Source organism: Carcharhinus amblyrhynchos, chromosome 8, assembly GCF_965287045.1.
Source record: "Carcharhinus amblyrhynchos chromosome 8, sCarAmb.v2.hapA, whole genome shotgun sequence".
NCBI lineage: Eukaryota > Metazoa > Chordata > Chondrichthyes > Carcharhiniformes > Carcharhinidae > Carcharhinus > Carcharhinus amblyrhynchos.
The window spans coordinates 35,882,885-35,906,573 of record NC_137331.1 but is presented as its reverse complement, the minus strand read 5'-3'; the positions used below and the strand labels follow the sequence as shown (position 1 = coordinate 35,906,573).

The following is a 23,689-nucleotide window of genomic DNA, read 5'->3' as shown; positions in this document are numbered from 1 at the left end:
TAAAGTTACTGTGAAATTCCTTCAGTCCCACAGTCCAGCGCCCGTTTAGGCCAATACACCTAACCAGCAGGTCTTTCAGAATATGGGTGGAAGCTGGAGCACCTGGAGGAAACCCATGCAGACATGGGGAGAACATGCAAACTCCACACAGATAGTGACCCAAGCCGGGAATCGAACCTGGGTCCCTGGCGCTGTGAAGCAGCTGCGCTAACTGCTGCATAACAATGCTGCCAAAAAGAGAATTCTCGCTTCCCATTGCATCAAAATCTTGGTACAACAGCTTGGACCAGGGCGTTTGAGGCACTAGACTCCAGTGGGTGTCTACAGCTGTTGAAAGCATGAATGCACATTTTTGTCAGGAAGGTTTTGCAGTATTGCAAAATTTTGTGGCATGACTCGGAGCTGATTCCACCTATTCTCAGGAACATGTTAAAATCCCAATGTGGAGGGAACCGGCGTGCACCGTGATTCCAATGCTTTTCCTTTGAAATTTGAGCTCCTTCTGTCAACAATGGTCGAATGATGTGAAGTATTTGGAATGAATTTTCAGGTCAGCTTTAATCTCCGGCTGCCCACTTAGATGGTGCTCGCTTGTTGAACTGTACCCAGAAAACGGTGCAGGACAGAGAAAGGGGGAGGAAAGGAGTCCTGGGAGAAACTGTGACACAGCTGCAGACTCCAAACCTCACTGTGCGCTGTGGGGCACCCGCATTCTTCAGCCAAATAAAGCCTGCCAGTTTGGACTTTTTTCTGCTTTATAGCAGGGTCCCGGAATGAGCTTGTGACAGCACAGTGATCAGTAAAGGTTTTAGCTCACTGAACAGAGTCATATTGTTAGATATATGCAGTTCCCACACCCGATAACTGGGGGTCTGTTGTCCAGTGATAAAGAAAGCACAGATATTTGAGGCAGACGACTCTCTGTGCACACACTTTCTCCCACTGTTCTCCTAAAAGAGGTGAGCATTCCAGATCTAAAGGATAATTTAGCCCTTGAAGTTCTTGCTTTGACCTAATCCCATCGATTCACAGCATGTTGAGTCTTTTATTTTTGGCGAAACCTGATCATATTCAGTGTAAGCTAGCTGTTTGTTTATAAATCTTCTAGAATCCCTACAGTGCAAAAGGAGGCCATTTGTCCGATTGAGTCTGCACCAACAACAAACCCACACAGGTTCTATCCCCATAAGCCCACACATTTACCCTGCTAGTTCCCCTGACACTAAGGGGCAATCCATCTAACCTGGCCATCAGTGGGCAAATGGCCTAATTCTATTTCTATATCTGATCAACTTATGAACTATCTTTGGAGTGTGGGAGGAAACTGGAGCGCTGGGAGGGGAAACCCATGCAGATATGGGGAGGATATACGAATTCCACACGGACAGTCACCCGCGGCCAGAATCAAACCTGGATCCGTGGCGTTGTGAGGCAGCAGTGCTAACCATTATGCTGCCCTAATGTTGAAGAGCTATCTCTTAGCTTATACACAAGCCACACAGCTTGTAGCTCTAACCCTTAGCTTCGAGACTGGCACCAACATCCCACTACTGTTATTTTAAAGTTAAATTTTATTTATTAGTCATAAATAGGCTCATGACACGGCAATGAAGCTGCTGTGAAATTCTTCAAGTCTCCACACTCCGGCACCTGTTTGGGAGCACTGAGGGAAAATTTAGCATGGCCAATGCACCTAACCAACACGTGGGAGGAAACCAGAGCACTTGGAGGAAACTCACGCAGACACGGGGAGAATGTGCAAACTCCACACAGACAGTGACCCGAGCCTGGAATCAAACCTGGTGCTGTGAGGCAGCAGTGCTAACCACTTAGCCACCATGCCACCCTCATGGTATTCAATGAGATTGTCCCTGGGTCTGTCCAAGAGCAGGTTTCAGTGCGGCCAAGGCCTTAAGCCACACTTTTCTGGATCACTTTGCATCAGCACCCACGCCTGCAAGACCATTGACTTAACAGGAATAGGACAAGATGGTTGTGCAGTGGAACAGGCCTTTCTGTTCCATCACTTTAATGCCAAACCCAGCCCTGCCACCCTCGGAGATTCCTGCCTAGCTCCAACTCTGGCCTCTTGCCCCTCCCCTCTCCCCCCTCCCCATTTATGCTCCAGCACTGGTAGCTGTGCCTTCAATCATCTTAACACTTAACTCACAGGATTTCCTTGCTGTCAATCACTTTGTGTCAGGAATGTGCTAAAGCTGCAAAGCCTTGTGTTGTTAAATCATCAGTGTTGAAGCCTCACTTCCTTCACCTGCTGTAAAAATGATCTTTCTGTCTTGTGGGTGTCATACTGACTGATGGAAAGTTTGCATCCATGAATATTATTTAGGCTTTGATTACAGAAAGAAGATAAAAGATCATTTAAATGAGCTCAATCATTTGGCAGGGAGGTGATGGCCTTGTGGTATTATCGCCTAGGCTATTAATCCAGAAACTGAGCTAATGTTCTGGGGACCCGGGTTCGAATCCCGGCACGGAATTTGATTTCAATAAAAAAATCTTGAATTAAGAATTTACTGATGATGAGGAAACCATTGTCGGACAAACCCCATCTAGTTTATTAATGTCCTTTGGGGAAGAAAATCTGCTGTTCTTACCCGGTCTGGCCTACATATGACCCCAGAACAACAGCAATGTGGTTGACTCTCAACTGCCCTCAGACGACTAGGGATGGGCAATAAATGCTGGCCCAGCGAGCGACATCCGTGTCCCACAAATTAATGAAAAAATAATAAAATACGCAGCAGTTATTATCCAATGAGAAGAGCAAAATGATTCCTGGGAAAACATGCACCAGGATCAAAAATACAACATGCAGTCGCACATGTATGATTGCATTTCAAAACGAGACACACAGCAGCATGGTGCATGTTATTCCAACTGCAATATAGACTTGAGCTTAAAATGTAATAGACCTTTCAGCATCCCTATGGACGGCACAGCGGTCAGCACTGCTGTCTCACAGCACCAGTCACCCACAGTCGATTCCGGCCTGGGGTGACTGTCTGTGTGGAGTCTGCATGTTCTCCTTGTGTCTGTGTGGGTTTCCTCCGGATATTCTGGTTTCCTCCTGCAGTCTGAAAGATGTGGATTTTTTTTAGTTAGATGGATTGACCATGCTAAATTGCCCCAAAGATGTATCGGTTAGGGAGATTAATGTGGTGAATATGTGGGGTTGTGGGGATAGGGCAGGGGGGTGGGCCTGGGTAAGTTGCTCTGTCAGAGTGTCAGTGCACATTCGTTGAGCTAAATGATCTCCTTCTGCACTGTAGCAATTTTATGATCCAAGGACTGATTTGAGAGGCATTGATTTAAATGCTATATCCAGGTGTTCAGTTTGACAAGAGCAGCAGACGAAATTAAAACTGCCACTGCACATCATCGGTCAAAGAATGATGACTTTCTCTTGTAATTATGAAACCATTCATCTGACCCCTCATCCATGAGGTGCCTCACTAGAATTACATAGCTTTAGAATGTAGTAAAACCTCATCATCGAATAACCTGGACACTAAAATGAAAGCTCTTTTCCTGTATCTTCAGCTTACCAGCAATACAATATTTTAGTCTTTCAAGGGATGTAGGCATCGCTGGCTAGATCAGTATTTATTGCCCATCCTTAATTGCCTTTGAGAAGGTGGTGGTAAGCTGCCTTCTTGAACCACTGCAGTCCATGTGGTGTAGGTACACCCATGGTGCTATCAGGGAGAGAATTCCAGGATTTTGACCCGGTGACAGTGAAGGAATGGTGATCTATTTCCAAGTCAGATTGGTGAGTCGCTTGGAGGGGTACCTCCAGCTGGTGGTGTTCCCATGTATCTGCTGCCCTTGCCCTTCTAGATGGTCACGGTCACAGGTTTGGAAGATGCTGTCTAAGGAGCCTTGATAAGTTGCTATGGTGCATCTTGTAGATTGTACACATGCATGCTGCTGTGTGTCGATGGTGGAGGGAGTGATTGTTTTTGGATTGGATGTCAGTCAAGTAGACTGCTTTGTCTTGGGTATCATTGAACTTCTTGAGTGTTACTGGGGCTGCAATTACCCAGGCAAGGGGAGAGTATTCCTTCCCATTCTTGACTTGTGCCTTGTAAATTGCAGACAGGCTTTGGGGTGTCAGGGAGTGAGTCACTCGCAGTGGCTTCTGACCTGCTCTTTGGTCATTGGTAACCCTCAGGATGTTGATAGTGGGGGATTCAACAATGTTAATGCCATTGCATGTCAAAAGAAAATGATTGGATTCTCTCTCTCATTGGAGATGATTCATCTGAGGAAGGAGCAATGCTCTGAAAGCTTGTGCTACAAAATAAACCTGTTGGACTTTAAACTGGTGTTGTGAGACTTCTTATTGTGCCCACCCCAGCCCAATAGGAGCAGCTCCGCATCATCGGTGGAAATGGTCATTATCTGGCACTTTTGTGTCACAAATCTTACTTAATACTTATCATCCAGGTCTTTTTGCATTTAGATGCAGACTGCTTTAGTATCTGAGGAGTCACGAGCAGTGCTGATCGTTGTGTGACCATCAGCAAATTTACTCTACATCATTTGCCTGCGATGCAAGAAACAAGTGTGGATCCTTTTTGGTGTTATCTTGCATGCAGAGAGCAGCAGTAAGCACGTTAATCATGCATTCTGGAAACTACTTCATTCCGTATGCAGATTTTAGGAGCTTGCATTTCCCTTGTCTCCACAAGAAGTAAAAATCAGGTTTTGGGTTAAAGCTGCAACTTGCTTAATCTTCACTTTGCTGTTTGTCTTGTAGTTGGATTCTATTCCAATTGTAATAATATCAAAACTGAAGCCAGGCCCTTTGGCGCAGGGATTACTTATTTGTCTGCAGTTTTTGATTAATGTGAGACAAGTTATTTTCCAGGCGGTGTATTGCAAATGCATGAATAAATCTTATGCGCAAAGAAAACATAAAGAAAATGAGTAAAGTATTGTCAACATAATTAATTTCTCTCCCTGTCAAGACAGTTGTATAATGTCTCTTGTGCACTGATTGGTATTCATTAGAGCACACTCACTCATCCACGTAGGTGTGCTCCTTTTGCAGAACTTTATTCATGTTATTCAGATCTGTTTGTTGTACCATATTATAAATCACCAGCCAGTTACAGCAGGGAATATACATTAAGATGCCAGGAACTCACCAGTATTATTACAGTGAGCCATGATCCACTTATAATACAACCAATGTACAAAGTAAGTGTGCAGTATTGCAACAACACCAGCAGCGTGGAAGGCACGGTGGCACAGTGGTTAGCACTGCTGCCTCACAGCGTCAGGGACCTGGATTTGATTCCTGGCTTGGGTCACTGTCTGTGTGGGGTCTGCATGTTGTCTGCATGGGTTTCCTCCGGGTTCCTCCCACAGTCTGAAAGACACACTGGTTAGGTGCACTGGCCATGCTAAATTCTCCCTCTGTGTACCGAACAGGTACTGGAGTGTGGAGACTAGGAGATTTTCACAGTAACGTCATTGCAGTTTTAATGTAAGCCTATTTGTGACACTAATAAATGAACCCACTGGCTTTAATTTTGGTTAAATCTGTTATGCATTGAAATTTTTTTTTCTGATGATTTTGATTTGAACCTCAATAGGTCTGCTGGAGTGGCCTTTACATTAGCTGTAGTATCTACAACACAGAAACAGGACATTTAACCAAGTTAGTCCGTGTCATAGTTTGTGTCCCACACAAGTCTCCTTCCACCCTCGTGTACCTCACCCTATCAACAAAACCCTAGCTGTGAACTATTTCCCCGAGCAGGTGCCAGAATGTGGCGGCTAGAGGATTTTCATAGTAACTTTGCTGCAGTGTTAATGTAAGCCTTACTTGTAACTAATAAATAAATTTTAAACTTTATGATTCCTTTTTCCCTTGTGTACCTATCCAGCTCCTCCTCAAATTTATTTACGCTACTTACATCAACGATTCCTTTCATTAGCAAATTTCACATTCTCACCACTCTCTGGGTAAAGAGGTTCTTCCCAAACTCCCCTTTGAGTTTATGAATTACCGTCTTATGACCCTTAGTTTGGATTTCCCACAAGTAGTAACATTTTCTCGACCTCTATCCTATTAATCCCTTTCTATGTGGTCAACCTTCTCCATTGTATTATAATATGCAGATTGTGAATTGGATTGTGTTCCCCTTCAGTCATTTAGAGTCATAGAATCCACTATAGTACAGAAGGAGGCCATTCAGCCCAATGAGTCTGCATTGACCCTCCAATAGAGCGTCTTACCCAGGCCCTATTCCCATATCCTCACGTATTTACACCACTTATCCCCCTACACGCATAGAACCCTACATGCAGAAGGAGGCCATTCTCTCCCATCAAATCTGCACTGACCACAATCCCACCCAGGCCCTATCCCGATATATTTACAATAGCTAGTCTCCCAACACTAAGGGGCAATTTAGTTTGGCCAATCTATCTAACCTGCCCATCTTTGAAGTGTGGGAGGAAACCAGAGCACCCAGAGGAAACCCACACAGGCAGGGGGAGAATGTGCAAACTCCACACAAATGGCGACCCAAGCTGAGAATTGGACGTGGTCTCTGGCGCTGTGAGACAGCAGCGCTAACCACTGTGTCACCCTGCTGCCCCACAGCTTGGGACACTAAGACTAGAATTCTACCACGCTGCCCGCCATTGGAATCGGAGTGGTGAGGGGCAGACAATGGGAATGGCCATTGACTTCAGGTGAGATTTTACGGTTTTGCGAGGAGCGAAGCCATAAAATCCTGCCCTAAGTGGCAATTCAGCACGGCCAATCAAACTAATTGCCACATCATTGGAGTGTGGAAGGAAACTGGAGCATCTGGAGGAAACCTACGCAGACACAGACAGAGAATGTACAAACTCCACACAGATCCAAGGCCAGAATTGAACCTGGGTCCCTGGTGCTATGAGGCAGCAGTTCTAACCACTCTACCACTATGCCTGCAAACTACATGTCTAAACATGCACTTGATTTGTTTCGATAACCTGTGCCCCTCTGATGTTAAACATTGGACCCAATTTTAACCTTCTAGAAGAGGATGGGGGTTTTGAATGAGTTAACACTGGGCCCATTGCGTTACATTGGTGATATCACACAGTCATCTTTCTTTACCAACTGCTTCTTCACCTGTGTAATTCTCGCAGCCAGATTTGCCACGGGCCATGTTTTGTTACATGCAGGAAAAAAAGTAAACAAATGCCTTGTGCACATTACACAGAATAGCAGCTGGTCAAGGGACGAATTTCAGATGTAAGTGGGATCCCTTGTGGTTTTGGGCTTGTGCCCATGGTTAGATCACTTGTGGACGCAATGACCCAAAACCAACCAGGGACCACATACACCAGGCATCTGTAACTCACACCTGACCATCTGCTATTCTTTACATGTGTGCTTAGCAAGCAGAAACCATCAGTAAAATGAACCCTTACTTGGTGGAGGGGGGAGCTGCGGATATAAACATCAACGTCTCAAACCACAGACTGAAGATTTTGTCAAAACCTCAAATAAACTCACTGGGGGTACTTTTCTCATCCCACCCTCCAAGGGAATCATAGCAGGTGGTAGAGGTGGGGCGGGGGGGGCAGGTGGGGTGAACGGAACCTCCGTTGACTTTGGGCAGGATTTTTCGATTTTGGGGTGAATGTGGCTGGAAAATCCCGCCCATTAACTTTAAATTATTTATTGGCGCCACATATGAATCAACAGAAGAAGGTTGTTAGGAATGTGAACATTGAGCTGCAGAAAAGCTCAGCCGGTCTAGACTGGGCATGACCTGATAAAGCTCCACAATGCCGGAACTCTCGTGCTGTTGAATATTTCCACTGAGACCTGTACTGAAATCCATAAAGGGTTCAGAGGAACAAGGGGAGGCATTGTCTTAACAATATTATCACTGGACTAGCAATCGAGAGACCTAAGCTAATGTTCTGGAGACCTGGGTTTGAATTTTATTATGGCAAATGGTGAAATTTGAATTCAATAAAAATCAAAAGTGTAATGATGATACTAATAAAGGTGACTGTGCAACCATTGTGTCGGTTGTGATAAAAACCCATCTCGTTCACGAATGTCCTTTAGAGAAGGAAATCTGCTGTCCTTACCTGGTCTGGCCTACATGTGATTTGATCTGATTTATTATTGTCACATATTGGGATACAGTGAAAAGTATTGATTTTTAATTTGACTTGATTTGATTTATTATCATCATTTGTATTAGTATACAGTGAAAAGTATTGTTTCTTGTGCAATGTACAGACAAAACATACCATTCATGGAGAGGGAAAGGAGAGAATGCAGACTGTAATCTCAGAGTCCAAATGAGAAAATGCTGGAAAATCTCAGCAGGCCTGGCAGCATGTATAAGGAGAGAAAAGAGCTGACGTTTTGAGTCCAGATGACCCTTTGTCAAGGCTTAAGTTTTGACAAAGGGTCATCTGGACGGGAAGTGTCAGCTCTTTTCTCTCCCTACAGATGCTGTCAGACCTGCTGAGATTTTCCAGCATTTTTTCTTTTGGTTTCAGATTCCAGCATCCACAGTAATTTGATTTTATATAAAGTTACAGTCAATAGCTAGGGTGCAGAGAAAGATCAACTTATTGCGAGATAGGTCCATTCAAACGTCTGATGGCAGCAGGGAAGAAGCTGTTCTTGAGGCAATTAGTATGTGCTCTCAGACTTTTGTATCTTTTTCTTGACAGAAAAAGGTGGAAGACAGTATGTCCGGGGTGTGTAGGGTCCTTAATTATGCTGGCTGCTTTTCTGAGGCAGCCGGAAGTTTCTTGCGCACTATACAGACAAAACATATTGTTCATAGAGTACAGAGGGAGAAGGAAAGGAGAGGGTGCAGAATATAGAGTTATATTCATAGCTAGAGTGTAGAGAAAGATCAGCTTAATATGTGATAGGGCCATTCAAAAGTCTGGTGACAGCAGGGAGGAAGCTGTTCTTGAGTCGCTTGGTATATAATCTCAAACTTTCGTGACTTTTTCCCAATGGAAGAAGGTGGAAGGTGGAATTTTCCCTTCCTGCCTGCCACGGGAATTGTAGTGGGTGGGACACGGACCATGTAAGGGCCCATTAACCTCGGGCGGGATTTTCTGGTTTTTGGGCAAATGGAGCTGGAAAATCCCGCCCTATGTTAGGGCTGGGTGGGGTCCCTGATTATGCTGGCTGTTTTGGAGTCAGTGGATTGTGAGGCCAAGTAGCCAGTCTCTTCCTTGGGCAGTGGCAAAAAAAGCGAGTAGGGCAGTCGGTGTAACATGAAAGCAACATAGAAAACTGCCAGGAAAGCAGGTGTACATCTGCTTGATGCACGGATGGTGATTCACCCCAGTTAAATTTTACTGGATTGTATTTCTCGTATGTTGGTGAGTTGGTATCAGTCAGTTTGCATAGTGACAAATTCAAGTAATGGGACTTATTCATCCTGTATGTAGCTGATGAGAGAAAATCTGTATTTCATGAATCGTAGGCAACTGGAACATTTTAAATCAGAGTTTCCTCAGTCAAAACTAATTTTAAAAAGGTTATTATCTGTTTGCATTCTTTGCCATTGAACCTTAGAAAAAAAAACAATTCTTTTCTGACAACTGACAAGTGCTGCACAATGATTTATTCACTTAAGTAGACTTCTCTGGTGGACAGAGTGAGTTGAACAATACTTTCCTCTGGCAAAATGCCTTGTACTGCTAATTTGGCACCACTATTGATTTAGGCTTTTGGAAACTTCATAAGAAAATAGCTTCAAGGTGCGAGCAGTAAGCAATAAATATTTCTCTCAGTGAAGAAAAGAAAAGCTATTAATGGATGTGAAAGTGTGTGTGTAGTGGGAGTTTTACCAGGATAGTGAATGGTTTCATAGTTCTTCAATATCGCTGTTTCTCTTTCAAAAGTTAAGTGGCCTATGCAAGCAATGAGATGGACCTATTTGAGGGGAGGATTACTGTAATCCTTGCCTCCAAGGACAGGAGGACAAAATCGAGGCTGACACTGCAATGCAATCTGAAGACAGGTGACCAAAAACCTGGCCAAAGGGATTAACAGTTGGCTCAAGGGAAGGAAAGAGGTTTAAGGAGGGAATCCCAGAACCTAGGGCCAAGGCAGCTGAAGGAGTGAGAACTGTTTTGCCCTTCCTCAACTGAGAATTAACCCCAGCTGGAAGCTAGGATCAATGCTTTGTTGAGTACAATGATTGTCTTGATTTCAGAGTCCGCCGGATAGATTGTAATGAAGATTTTTTTCAGCCTATTTAGCTCTAATTCTTATGAAAAGAACAATTGGCAAATGATGCAGAGTCACCTGAACTACCAGGTAGAAGGCAAATTGTGCTGAGGTTGGTATTGTGTTATGCAACCAATACTTTATATCAAAGATATGGGTGGCATGGTGATACAGCGGTTACTGCTGCCTCGCAGCACCAGGGACCGAGGTTCAAATCCTACCTTGGGTGAATGTCTGTCTAGAGCTTACATGTTCTCCCTGTCTCTACATGGGATTCCTCCAGTGCTCCAGTTTCCTCCCATAGTCAAAAGATGTCCATTGCCATGCTAAATTACCCCTTTATGTCGCAGGATGTGTTGGTTAGATGGATTAACCATAGTAAAGGTGTGGGGTTATGGGAGACAAAGGCCTGGATTAGATACTTTGTCGGAGGGAGTCAGTGCAGACTCAATGGGCTGAATGGACTCCTTCCACACTACATGGATTCTATGATATGACAGACTGCATTCCCTGACTTCACTTGTGGCTGGGATTCTCCAGTCCTGCTGCTGTGAATGGATATTTGGCGGAACACCAAATTCTCTGTTCTCGCTGTAAGCAGTATCAGGGCATATGGGAGCAGAGAATTCCAGCCAACTTCATTGAGTGTGCTGATACCCCTGGATCAGTAAAATGACTGAAGAGCAGCATTTTCAATGACTTAAACAGCAACTTCTAAGACAGTTGAGCCTTTTCATAGCTGCACCATGCAAATTCCAAAGTCTCTGTTGGACTGCCTGGAAGTTGACCAACAGAGACAAACAACTTAGATGCACATGAATAACTCATCTCCTGAACCATTCACAAAACATCCAGGCGTCATCTGTGTATTCAGCTGAGTGTGGAGCAAGCCATCAGACTCAGTTATTTTGGACAATGGATCCTGGCTGAGAAGGGAAATTCTCCGGACATAATCTAATCTTTTTTAAACAATGGAACTGGAATATACTTGCTATGACCATGTTTGTGTCACTGGTCAGTTTGCAAGGAGATCATGCGATGAGTTTTTATGTTTTAAGAAACTCCTTTTCTCTCAGTCAGGTAGAAGAACAGAAATTCTGAGTGAGATCAGAAGGTCTCTCAGTGGAACTTTCCCATCCCACCCGCCATGGGAATGTAACAGGCGAGACGTGGACCATGCAAAGGTCCGTTGACCTCAGGTGGGATTTTCCAGCCTTGGGGCAAGCATGGCCAGAAAATCCCGCAACCTGAGTGAGCGCTCTCCCTTTCTCGCTCTCTCGCTCTCTTTCTCTCTCTCACTCTCTCCCTCCAGCCACCTTGCAAGCTCGTGCCCTACTTGTTGTTCGACGTCTCATGCCATGGGTAGTGTCTCAAAAGTCAATCCAGCAGCTGCTGACTCCAAAAGAAAGTATAGAAGTTGTCTGTCAACATCTTTAAATTGTCTCAATGTAGAAACCAGAAAGCCACCAAGCCCAGTGTGTAACCACCCACATGGTCAATCAACAAGATCCCTAGACAACTGACTTTGGTTTTTAAACCATTAAAGACAATTTGGCCTCATCTTCCACTTTGTAGAACTTTAAAAATTTATAAGAATTCATTTTTCTTAAAGGTTAATATGATTAATACTGAACTGCTATGGGCCCGTAAGCAAAGTGGGCAGCATGTTGGCACACTTCTTGCCTCACAACACCAGGGACCTGGGTTCAATTCCCAGCTTGGATCACTCTCTGTGTGGAGGTTACATGTTCTTCCCGTGACTGCGTGCGTTTTCTCAAGGTGCTCTGGTTTCCTCCCACACTCCAAACACATGCAGGGTAGGTGCATTGGCCGTGCTAAATTGTCCCTCAGTGTACCCGAACAGGTGCTGGAGTGTGGCGACTAGGGGATTTTCGCAGTAACTCCATTGCAGTGTTAATGTAAGCCTACTTGTGTCTAATAAAAAAACTTTGAAGGGGCTTGCTTCTCCTTAGAACCATAAGAGTAATTCCTGATAAGAGGGATTTACTCCTAAAGTTACAAGTCTTATCACAGAGTAAACCATCAAAATTGATAATTGATGAGCTTATGCTTATACTATAATTAGTTGAATATGAAAACTTGTGTATTGCTGAAAAAATAGAATTGTTGAAAACTTTCGTCTTGTACTCATCAGGACAGCAATGTCCTGATGAGTGCAAGATGAAAAGCTTTGACAAGAAAATGTCACTTTACTCAGCAATGCTGAAGTTTCTGTACAACCAAATGGCTATTTGTACATCTGAGACAGAGGCACAGCAAAAATGAAAATTTGACCACCATGAGGCTCATAGCTTGTTTTTATATTGGTTTTCTTAGACATCAAAGAGGGCCAGGTCTTATGTAGAAATGAACAAGAATAACAATATTTGGGAAATAAAGAGGATGAACTTAACCCATATTGTAGTACCAACATACCTCCATATATAAGAAATTCTCTATACAACCTAAGAAACAGCCTAAATCTTGAGAGCATTCATTGAATTTTTAGATTTGCTGGATTCCCTTCAGTGCCACAGTAGAGGTTCAACTAGAAGTCAGTGACTATCATAAGAACATAAGAAATAGGAGGAGTAGGCCATCTAGCCCTTCGAGCCTGCCCCGCCATTCAATAAGATCATGGCTGATCTGTCGTGGCTCAGTTCCACTTTCCCGCCCTCTCCCCATAACCCTTAATCCCTTCTCTTATCAAAAACCCATCAACCCGCGTCTTAAAAATATTTAGCGAGGCAGCCTCCACCACTTCAACGGGCAGAGAATTCCAGAGATTCACCACCCTTTGAGTGAAGAAGTTCCTCCTCAACTCCGTTCTAAACCGCCCCCCCTTTACCTTGAGGCTGTGCCCCCTCATTCTCTCCTTAACTAGGGCAGAGTCACTTTGCTAACTCTGTGGTCTTCCTCACAACGATTTAAGGATAATATTACTTTAATAATTAATGGATAGCTACTTAAATATTTAACTGTAAAAACATTTAGATTTAAAAATTAGATTCTCGACCAGAAATAAGAATATGATGCAATTTGTTGGAACCATTAATGTTGCAATTGACTGCATCACCACTTATAAATTGCATGTTCAGTTCCTCAGTTCCTGTATTCCGTGGCTGTGGGAGGCGATGTGCCAATCACGGGTGGCTGGATCTTATGGTCCCGCTGATGCCAACAGGGTTCCCCATTGAATTCACCCCATGCTGCAGGGAAACCCGTGGTGGGGGTACGCCATTGACTAGACTATAAGATCCCATCAGGTAAATTGCAGCAAGATTTCGGTGATGATGTCTCACCCAGTCTTCTGACTGCTAATTCATGAACCCATCTCTTGGGTAGAGAGGTACGTTATTGATGTGAGATTCCTGCACTCTCAGAATATCTGAGTAACTGTAATTTAGCTGAAATTTATTACAAAGGCTATACTGAGGATGGTAATATTCCAAGCAGGTTTAAGTCTTCCTAAGGGAAGAGTTAAATCAGTTTTTCCACAATGGGTCGCGAATGAAGCCTGGTCCATCACGCAAACCAGCCTCCCATCCATTGACTCCACCTACACTTCCTGCTGCCTCAGAAAAGCAGCCAGCATAATCAAGGACCTCACACACCTCGGACATACCCTCTTCCAACTTCTTCTGTCGAGAAAAAGATGAAAGAGTCCGAGATCATGTACCAGCTGACTCAAAAACAGCTTCTTCCCTGCTGCCATCAGACTTTAAACTGATTTGTCTCTACACCCTATCTGTGATTGTAACACTGTGTTCAACACCTTCTCCTTTCCTTCTCCCCTATGTATTCTACAAGCGGTATGTTTTGTCTGTAACAGCTCGCAAGAAACAATACTTTTTCCTGCAAGCCAATACACGTGACAATAATAATTCAATTCAGATCTATTCAGTGATTTAGGATCTGCGTTTTTCAAACTTACATTGAGAGTATTCAGCTGAGAAGCAATTGCTATCGAATGGTCCCAAAAAGGGGCTAGCATTATTCTACACCACATAGGGATATATGTGTCTGGTAACCATGCCGACTGTGTGAGCAGACAAATTTCAACTATGTGCAATGCATCCTGATAAAATACATTCCAGCCATGTCTTATTCAGTAGCAGTGAATGAAATGTTCAGCATAATAAATTAATTCATACTACAGTTTAACAACTGTGCGGGAAGTGATAGTATTAAAATGATATGTAAAAATTCACATGAGCATTTAGAAGTCTTCCTCAGAGTTGATTTATAAACTTGCTGATCTGTAACAGAATAAGTGCAATTAATAACTTCGGTCTTCAGAATGATTTAACAGCTGCAATTGAGTATATTTAATTTTATATTATCTAAAGTTACTGCAAGAACCTGTCTGAATTGCAAGAGAGTCTATTTAATTAATAATATTGTTCTCTGCGATGATTCATAAAAATATTACATGCATGGTGGAAGATATCTCTTAGTTCCCAGTACATGATAATTCTCACTGATAACCTGGAAGTGGTTAGCCAACATATTGTGGTTTCTAATTACATGGCCAAATTTACTCCATGTACCACCTCCTCTATATCTTAATATTATCATAGTGACAACATAACAACTTGACACGTTTCTATGGAATGTATATGAATTTGTAGATTACATCTTAAGGATCCTGTCATATAGAACAAAGAACACAGAACAAAGAACAGTACAGCACAGGAACAGGCTCTTCGGCACTCCAATCATGTTGTCTTATCCAGACCAACAGCTTGTATCCCTCTATTCCCTGTCTGTCTGTGTGTCTATTCAGATAAGTCTTAAATGTCACTAACTTATCTGCCTCAACCATCTCACTTGACAGTGCATTTCAGGCCTCCACTGCCCTCTGTGTAAAAAACTTTGCCCGCACATCTCCACTGACCCCTTCCCCCTTCACCTTGAACTTGTGCCTCCTTGTGATTGTCATTTCTGCCCTGGGAAAAAGCCTCCAAATGTTCAACCTATCCATACGCCTCATAATGTTATAAACTTCTATCAGGTCGACCCTCAGCCTCCATCTTTCCAGGGAGAACAATCCCAGTTTATTCAATCTCTCTTCATGACTAATACTCTCCGTACCAAGCGACATCCTGGTAAACCTTTTCTGTATTCCCTCCAAAGCCTCCACATCCTTCTGGTAGTGCAGTGGCCAGAATTCCAAATATGGCCTAACCACTGTTTTATATAACTCGAGCATAATTTGCCAACTTTTATACTTGATGGCCCCTCCAACAAAGGCAAGCATGCCGTATGCTTTCTTCACCACCTGTGCTGCCGCTTATATTAATTATTATATTATATTTTATTGCTATAGTATAAGATCAGCTTATTATTAGGCTGATCTTTCTCTCCACCCTATCTGTAACTGTACTCTATGAACGGTATATTTTATCTATACAGTGCGCAAGAAACAATACATTTCACTGTACACCGATGCATGAAATTATAAATCAAATCAAGTCAAATCAGAAGTGCTAGGCAATGACCATCTCCAACAAGAGAGAGAGAATCTAATCATCTCCCATTGACATTGAATGGCATTAGCATTGCTGAATGTCCCACTATCAACATCTTGGAGGTACCATTGGCCAGAAAGTCAACTGGATTCGCCATTTAAATATAGTGACTACAAGATCAGTGGCTAGGAATTCTTTGGAGAGTAATTCACCTCCTGATTTCCCCAAAGCCTGTCATGACACAAGGCAAAATCAGATTGTGATGGAATACTCTCCATTTGCCTGCATGAACAGCTCCAAAAACACTCAGAAAACCCAACGTGACACAGCAGTCACTTCGATTGGCAACTTTAACATTCACATCCTCCATCTCTATTATGGCAGCAGTGCTTACCATGTACAAAATGCACTGCAGCAATTCTTTATCAGCACTTGGCAAACCTACAACCATTGCCATTTACAAAGACAAGGGCAGCAAATGCATGGGAACACCACTGCGTGCAAATTACCCTCCAATCCACTCATCATTCTGACACAAAATGATATCGCCATTCCTTCACTGTCACTGTATCAAATTCCTCTAACTGCCTTCCTCACAGCAAATGGCGGCATGTTACCACAGTGTTTAGCACTGCTGCCTCACAGCGCCAGAGACCCAGGTTCCATTCTCGGCTTGGGTCACTGTCTGTGCGGGATCTACACATTCTCGTGTTTGCCTGGGTTTCCTCCAGGTGCTTCGGTTTCTCCCCACAGCCCAAATAACATGCTGGTTGGGTGCATTGGCCATGCTAAATTCTCTCTCAGTGTACCTGAACAGATGCCAGAGGATTGATTTTTACAGTAACTTCATTGCAGTGTTAACGTAAGCCTATTTTGTGACACAGATAAAATAAACTTAACAGCAATGTGGATGTACCACAACACATGAACTGCAGCAGTTCAAGAACATTGCTCAACAACACCACCTCAAAGGTAATCGCGGATGGGCAGGCAAAAATATTGACCAAGCCAGTATCTTGTGAGCGAATATATGAATGTAAAAATAATCTTTGCTATAATATTATTCAACATCCAAGGAACCAGTTTGTAAGGTCAGATGTGATTTAATTCATTTGAACCAGTGTAGAGGGAGAAGAGAAGAGGTGGAATAATTCAATAGTTTATTGCCCCCTTTGTCCTCATGTTTAATAACAGAAAGGAAAATTTTAATCAGGGGAAAATACTGTAAGATATCTTGGTACTATAGCAGCTGTGAACAGATAGCGGATCATCTGTGTTGTAGAATTGGCTAATATCAGGATATCAAAAACTTCAACACCATGACGATGCAACAATAAATTATAAAACGTCCTCATCCTTTCAGAGATGGAGTCCAATGATTGGAATTTTCTTGGGGGAATCATTCTCCTGTTTGGATGATATAACTTTGGCTCCAACCCCAAGATTCTTGCTGGAAGGAATTCCTACCAATCTTCCATAGAATTAGGCCAGCCAATTGGAAGAAACCCAACAAAATTCTTGGAAAAAGAGACTTTAGAGATAATGGGGTAGAAATTGACTGGAGCCAGATTTTGAAGGGAAGGCAACATATATGGGTGGGATTTCCTGGCTGCGTTTGCCTGGAAGCTGGAAAATCCCATCCAAGGTTAATGGACCTAGAATATAAGAGCAGGGAGGTACTTCTGAGGCCACATAAGGCTCTGGTCAGACCTCATTTGGAATACTGTGAGCAGTTTTGGGCCCTGTGTCTAAGGAAGGATGTGCTGGCTTTAGAATGGGTCCAGAGGAGGTTCACAAGAGTGATCCCTGGAATGAAGTGCTTATCGTATGAGGAATGATTGAGGACTCTGTATCTGTACTCGTTGGAGTTTAGAAGGATGAGGAGGGATCTTATCGACACTTACAGGATACTGGGAGGCCTGGATAAAGTGGACGTAGAGAGGATGTTTCCACTAGTAGGAAAAACTTGAACCAGGGGGCACAACCTCAGGCTAAAGGGATGATCCTTTAAAACAGAGATGAGGAGGAATTTCTTCAGCCAGAGAGTGGTGAATCTGTGGAACTCTTTATTACAGAAAGCTGTGGAGGCCAGGCCATTGAGTGTCTTTAACACAGAGATAGATAAGTTCTTGATTAATAAGGGGATCAGGGTTTATGGGGAAAAGGCAGGAGAATGGGGATGAGAAAAAATCAGTCATGATCGAATGGCAGAGCAGATTCGGTGGGTTGAGTGGCCTAATTCTGCTCCTATGTGTATTGGCTTTATGAGCTTATGGACCTTTGCATGGTCCGTAACGTAAAGTTTATTAGTCACAAGTAGGCTTATATTAACACTTTTTTTTGTTCATTTGTGGGACATGGGCATCGCTGGCTGGCCAGCATTTATTGCCCAACCCTAGTTACCCTTGAGAAGGTGCTGGTGAGCTGCTTTCTTGAATCGCTGCAGTCCTTGTCCTGTGGGTTGAACCACAATATAAACTATGAAGTGACTGAAAATCCCCTAGTTGCCACACTCTGACGCTTGTTCGGGTAACTGAGGGAGAGTTTAGCATGGCCAGTGCCCTGAGGCAGCACGTCTTTCAGACTGTGGGAGGAAACTAGAGCACCTGGCGAAACCCACGCAAGCGCAGGGTGAACATTCAGACTCCACACTGACAATGACCCAAGGTCAGGAATCGAACCCGGGTCCCTGACACCATGAGGCAACAGTGCTAACCATTGTGCCATCATGCCGCCCTTGTCCATGTCCATGTCCTCGCCCACTGCGATTCTTGTGGTGAGCGGAACAGGAAAATTCTGCCCATAGATCCAAACTGGGAAGACTAACCCAAGTTTGGGCATCGGATTGATTTCAGGGTATGGCTTCCCAAGGCTGAAACGATGCTTGAAATTCATGGGAACTTGAAACAAATTTGGGCGAGATACTGGGGTGACTGCTGCCTCTTCTCTGGCAGTTTACCAGCGGAAGGAATTAAACTGGGATGTCACTGGCAGCAACCCACTGCTCAGTACTAGGTGAGAAAGATTGGAAATTGGGAGCCCAGCTGATGGACATACTGTGGATGGCGGTGGTGGAAACAGCATTGCAAATTGCTAAAGACAATGATATTTAGTGGTTGTTGAGCAAGAACCCTAAATGGAATTGGAATGCCTCCTGTTCTGCTGCATATTATTGAATTTAGTATTAACATTAGAGGAAGTCAAGATTGAAAGTAATGAGAAAGAGGCAATTTCAAGTTCCTCGGCTGGACAATGAACACCAAAGTTACAGCTAAGAATGAAATCCAGGTTAGAGTAATTATGGCACTAGATGTGACTTAAACAGTGTTCGGTAGGCTGAAGAAAATCAGCATGAAGTTTAATGGAAAGTCTGGGACAGTCATTCATGCGGTGCGTTGCATTTTATAGACGTAAGGGTTGGACTCTGAAGAAAGGGGATGGGAGGAGGATTACAGCTTTTGAAATGTAGGATATGAAGGAGAATAGTCAGCAACAGCTGGCTGAACAGAAAGACAAATAAATGGGTTTGATCGAGAGGTAAAATTCAGGAACGCAAAGGGTTGCCAAGTATTGTTAAAGAGAGAAAGATGATCAAGTATGGACATCTGAAGTAAAGACCTGACAACCCCTGGTTCACTAATGTCCTTTAGGGAAGGAAATCTGCTGTCCTTACCCAGTCTGGCCTACATGTGAATCCAGAGCCATAGCAATGTGGTTGACTCTCAACTGCCCTCAGGCAATTAGGGATGGACAATAATTGCTGGCCAGTGAGCAACACCATGTCCCACGAATGAATAAAAACAGCCTTGACTGGGCAACAATTGAAGGAGAAATGGAAGGTTAAAAATAGAAGAGGAGGAAGAAAGATTGAATGGGTGGATAACATTGAGATGTAGTCCAAGGGAGGTTTGATGAAAATGAGAGAAGAAGCAAGATAGCATCAACAGACTCACTAAGACTATGGTGAAATCAGACAAGGTGAGGGATCTAATGTTTGCCTCAGATAGCCACCAGGGCAGTCTGAATAATGGCTGCACTCAGTATCGAGTCATAGGTCTGTCAGACATTCTTTCAGTACGGACATTGCTCCCTCATTTGTGACTGTTCCATCATAGAATCCCATAGAATCCCTACAGCACAGAAGGAGGCCATTAAGCTCATTGAGTCTGTACTGAGAGGAAACTAGAACACCCGGAGAAAACCCATGCAGACACGGGGAGAATGTGCAAACTCCGTACAGACAGTGACCCAAGGCCAGATTGAACCCGGTTCCCTTGTATGCAGAGCAGTGACAGGATGTGACAGAAAAGTGCCTAGGTACCTTTCATGTGAAAGAATGGGACTTCAGTGTCCAATTCCTACCCCAGTGAATCGATATGTACACAAGATATAACCATACGTGGAACATGAGCACATTCAGAGGTAGAAGTTTCAGGGAATCACTTAATCAAGGACACTGTGCATTCAGTAGCAGTGTGAATCCACACTTTCAAACTATTGTACAAACTCTTTCACAGCAGTAATATCTAATGGTTGGAATTTTACTGCCCTGCCTGCCACAGGAACCGGAGCAGGTGAGGGGAGGACCATGGAAAGGTCTGTTGATCTTGGGCTGGATTTTACGGTTTCAGGACGAACGAGGCCATAAAATTCTGCCCAATCTTTCCATTTTGGAACATTGAATATTACGGAGAAAGAAGAAAAGTGCAAGGAATAAAATAATAGAATTGTGACTTGTGTAAATGCAATAAAGTCTAGAAATGCTTAATGCTGTAATGAATTCAATCAGGCCATTGAGATTGGCCTATTGGAATATGAGGTCCTTGATTAAGGAGTCAATTGATGGGCCAATCAAGGAGTCTTTTCCTTGTATTTAATTGGGAATGTCAATTCCTCTGGCACTCCCAAAGGTAGAATGCTGGCTGACAGTGCTCTGTGTACTGCTGTTGGAATTGTAACTAAAGGCATTTTAGTGAAGGGACTTCTGCCTCTGAAGACTTAATACAGATGCTTTCCTCCATTTGCTGGCCTTCTGTTCAATGACAAACTGTCTTTGTGATTTTCCAGGTCAAATTCTTTCCCTGACAAAACGGTGAAAACTCTTGCCGCGCACATCCGGTTTGTGGGCCGGATGTTCCTCGAGGAGCTTGGAATTTCACACTGGTGCTCACCGGAGGCCTGGCTCATGATGCTGCTCGTGGCTTTGAACTGGTTCCTGCGCCTATACCTGCATTACTTCAGCCAGTGGCTCTACCTCCAGGCAATCGGTGTCCCTGTCAACAGGTAGGTTCGCTGCCCTTGATATTTATGTACGAGATGCCAGGGAAGCAATACAAACCAAACTTCTGCGTCCTCAGTAACTAGTTTATTGCTGTTTATCAAAGGAATCAAGATGACATGACAAATGACTTTGTGTAAAAAAAAGACACAGTGGGAATCAATTCTATGTATTTATTACACCACAGTGACCTCTTGAAGAGTTTGTACTGAAGACTGTTATTTATCTAAGAAGCATATTTAACAATCTTGCCATTGTAGGTAGCTCAGAAAGTAACTGTGAAGCTGGAGTCAAATTTTGAAGATGATGGTTACTTGTCAGGTAACAGATGCCATCTGATTAACATCACATCACCAATCCCAAATTGTGTGTACCATATAGCTTTTGTTTCAAATTGCTCCCAAAACAAGATTTTCATCAGTCAACCGTGCACCTTGTGGTCTCTTCCAGACTTTTAGCATTCTTTTAAACAGTCACTGCAAAAGGGAACTGTCTTCATGAAGAAGTGTCTTAATTTATTTTCAAATCTGTGACGCCATGGCAAAAGCCCCATTGAAATGCATCATCCTGTCACTGCCCCGTGACATTGGAATACAAATGATGTGCAGCACATTCTGGTTTCTCTGCCCTCTTACACAAAGAGAAACAGTCGCTGAGATGCACTCTCACAGTGTTATTTCCCTTTCAGTTATCAAGATAAGTAACAGGCACCATGGTGTGCCATTGTAGGGACACTCAGCATGTTCTTCAGACCTTCTCACTCTTAGTTTCTTTTAGCAGAGACATAAATTTGTTTGATACCTCCAGTACAGATTCCCCATGCTGGAGGGCATGGAATTAAGAATTACAATCTCAGTATAAGGGGTCAGCAGTTAAGGCTGGGATGAGGAGAATATTTTTCAATCTTTGGAATTCTCTATCCCAGGGCTGCGGATGCTCAAGCACTCATTGCATACATTCAGGATTGAGATTAATAGTTTGCTGCACACTCTGCAGGACTCAAGGGATAGAGCAGGAAACCCTGGAACATGCTGCCGGAGAAGGTGGTGGAAGCAGATTCTGTACCAGTATTCACAAGGCATCTGGATAGGTATATGAGTAGTAAGAAGTATCACAACTCAGAAAGTAACCTGATGAAGGAGCTTGAGACTCCAAAAGCTAGTGCTGCCAAATAAACGTGTTGGACTTTAACTTGGTGTTGTGGGACTTCTTACTGTGCTTACCCCAGTCCAACACCAGCATCTTTACATCATCGGTATATGAATAGGCAGGGAATAGAGGAATATGGACCATGGAGAGACAAGAAAATATTAGATTAAATATGCATCTGTGCTGGCATAGACTTGGTGGGCCGAAGGGCCTGTTCCTGTATTGTTCTTTGAAAGCGTGTTGAGGTAGAAGATTGAATAGTGGAGCAGGCACAAGGACACGTATGGCTTATCCCAGCCATTCTTATTCTCTTAGAGGTGAACTCAAGACATTTGTCTGATAGCAACTCGCAATGTAATGTTCAGCCCTTGTGGTTTGCATATTCAATTTGGCTTTGTGTAATTGTAATCATAAAAATGTACATTATCAAATCCTTCCTAAGAACATCACATCAGATGATCAGCACAGACTTTCCTCCCTCTCCGTGGCATTTCGTGTTGGTGGGAAGCAGCACGCTGGTGGAGGGATTTTACGGTCTCGCTATTGTCAATGGGATTTCCTGTTGAACACACCCCTCACCACTGGGAAACCCACGGTGGGGGTGCATCATCGCCAGGACCATAAGACCCCACCAGCTGAACAGGAGCAAGATTTCAGCAATTGCTGTTGAAGATGACAACATTATTTAGAGCTGATATAGAAGCTTATTCCTCTTAACTTTCTCTCTCCAGATGGTTTTTCTTAAATAGATGAGTCTTGCTGCAGATGGGGTTGTGAAAAATAAATACAAAACTTATCTTCGTCATTATAGAATAGAATCATAGAGATTTATAGCTTGGAAAATGGCCATTCGGCCCATCATGTCTGTTCTGGTTGCTGTAGGACAAGCTACCAGGTCCAGCACTTGGTCCCTGTAGTTTGCATTTCTGAATGCAGTGAAGGTTTCCATCACTAAAACCCATTTAAACTATGAGTTCCAGGCCCCCAGCATCAAAGGGTGAAAGAAATTCTCCCCAACTCTTCTTCCAATTACCTGAAGTCAATGCCCACCATTTATTGACCTCTCTGGTAAGGGAAATAAGCCCTCAATGATTTTACTGTACTTTATATACAAAGCTGATGTAAAGAATGCCATAGCCAAGCCCAAATGTCTCCAATACAACATTAGTCTGATGATTTGTACTTATATTTTTATCCGACCCTGGAAGAGTTGAGAAGGGTGTTCCGGTGCACAGGCAGGATGGGTGGAACTGTGTCCAAAATTTTAAAATAAAGACTTAAACACCCTTACTCTCCCCCTCCATGCAATGCCCACACTATCCCATGCTTTGTACTGACCCATCACGGCTGTAGCGTCTGATTGAAATATGGTTGCAACTCTGATCCTACACTGATCTGAACTGCTAGCACTCACTGCCAAGAACAATGTCCACACGCATGGAATTAAGCTTGAAATTAAGACATTCCTGTCAGATACCTTGGTCTTCTCAGGGTCTGCTGTAACAGGTTTTGCTAATTGATTTGACATGGAGATCAATGCAT

At 43.4% G+C, this 23,689-nt stretch overlaps 1 protein-coding gene across 1 annotated transcript in view; it reads left to right on the top strand.

Annotated features, from left to right (window-relative positions):
- ofcc1 (orofacial cleft 1 candidate 1) overlaps window positions 1-23,689 on the top strand; it is a 213,192-nt gene that overhangs the window by 127,993 nt on the left and 61,510 nt on the right. Inside the window, exon 13 of the mRNA XM_080193522.1 lies at window positions 20,788-21,003. Within this exon, the coding sequence (XP_080049648.1) occupies window positions 20,788-21,003 (216 nt within the window). The remainder of the gene's footprint in view (window positions 1-20,787; window positions 21,004-23,689) is intronic.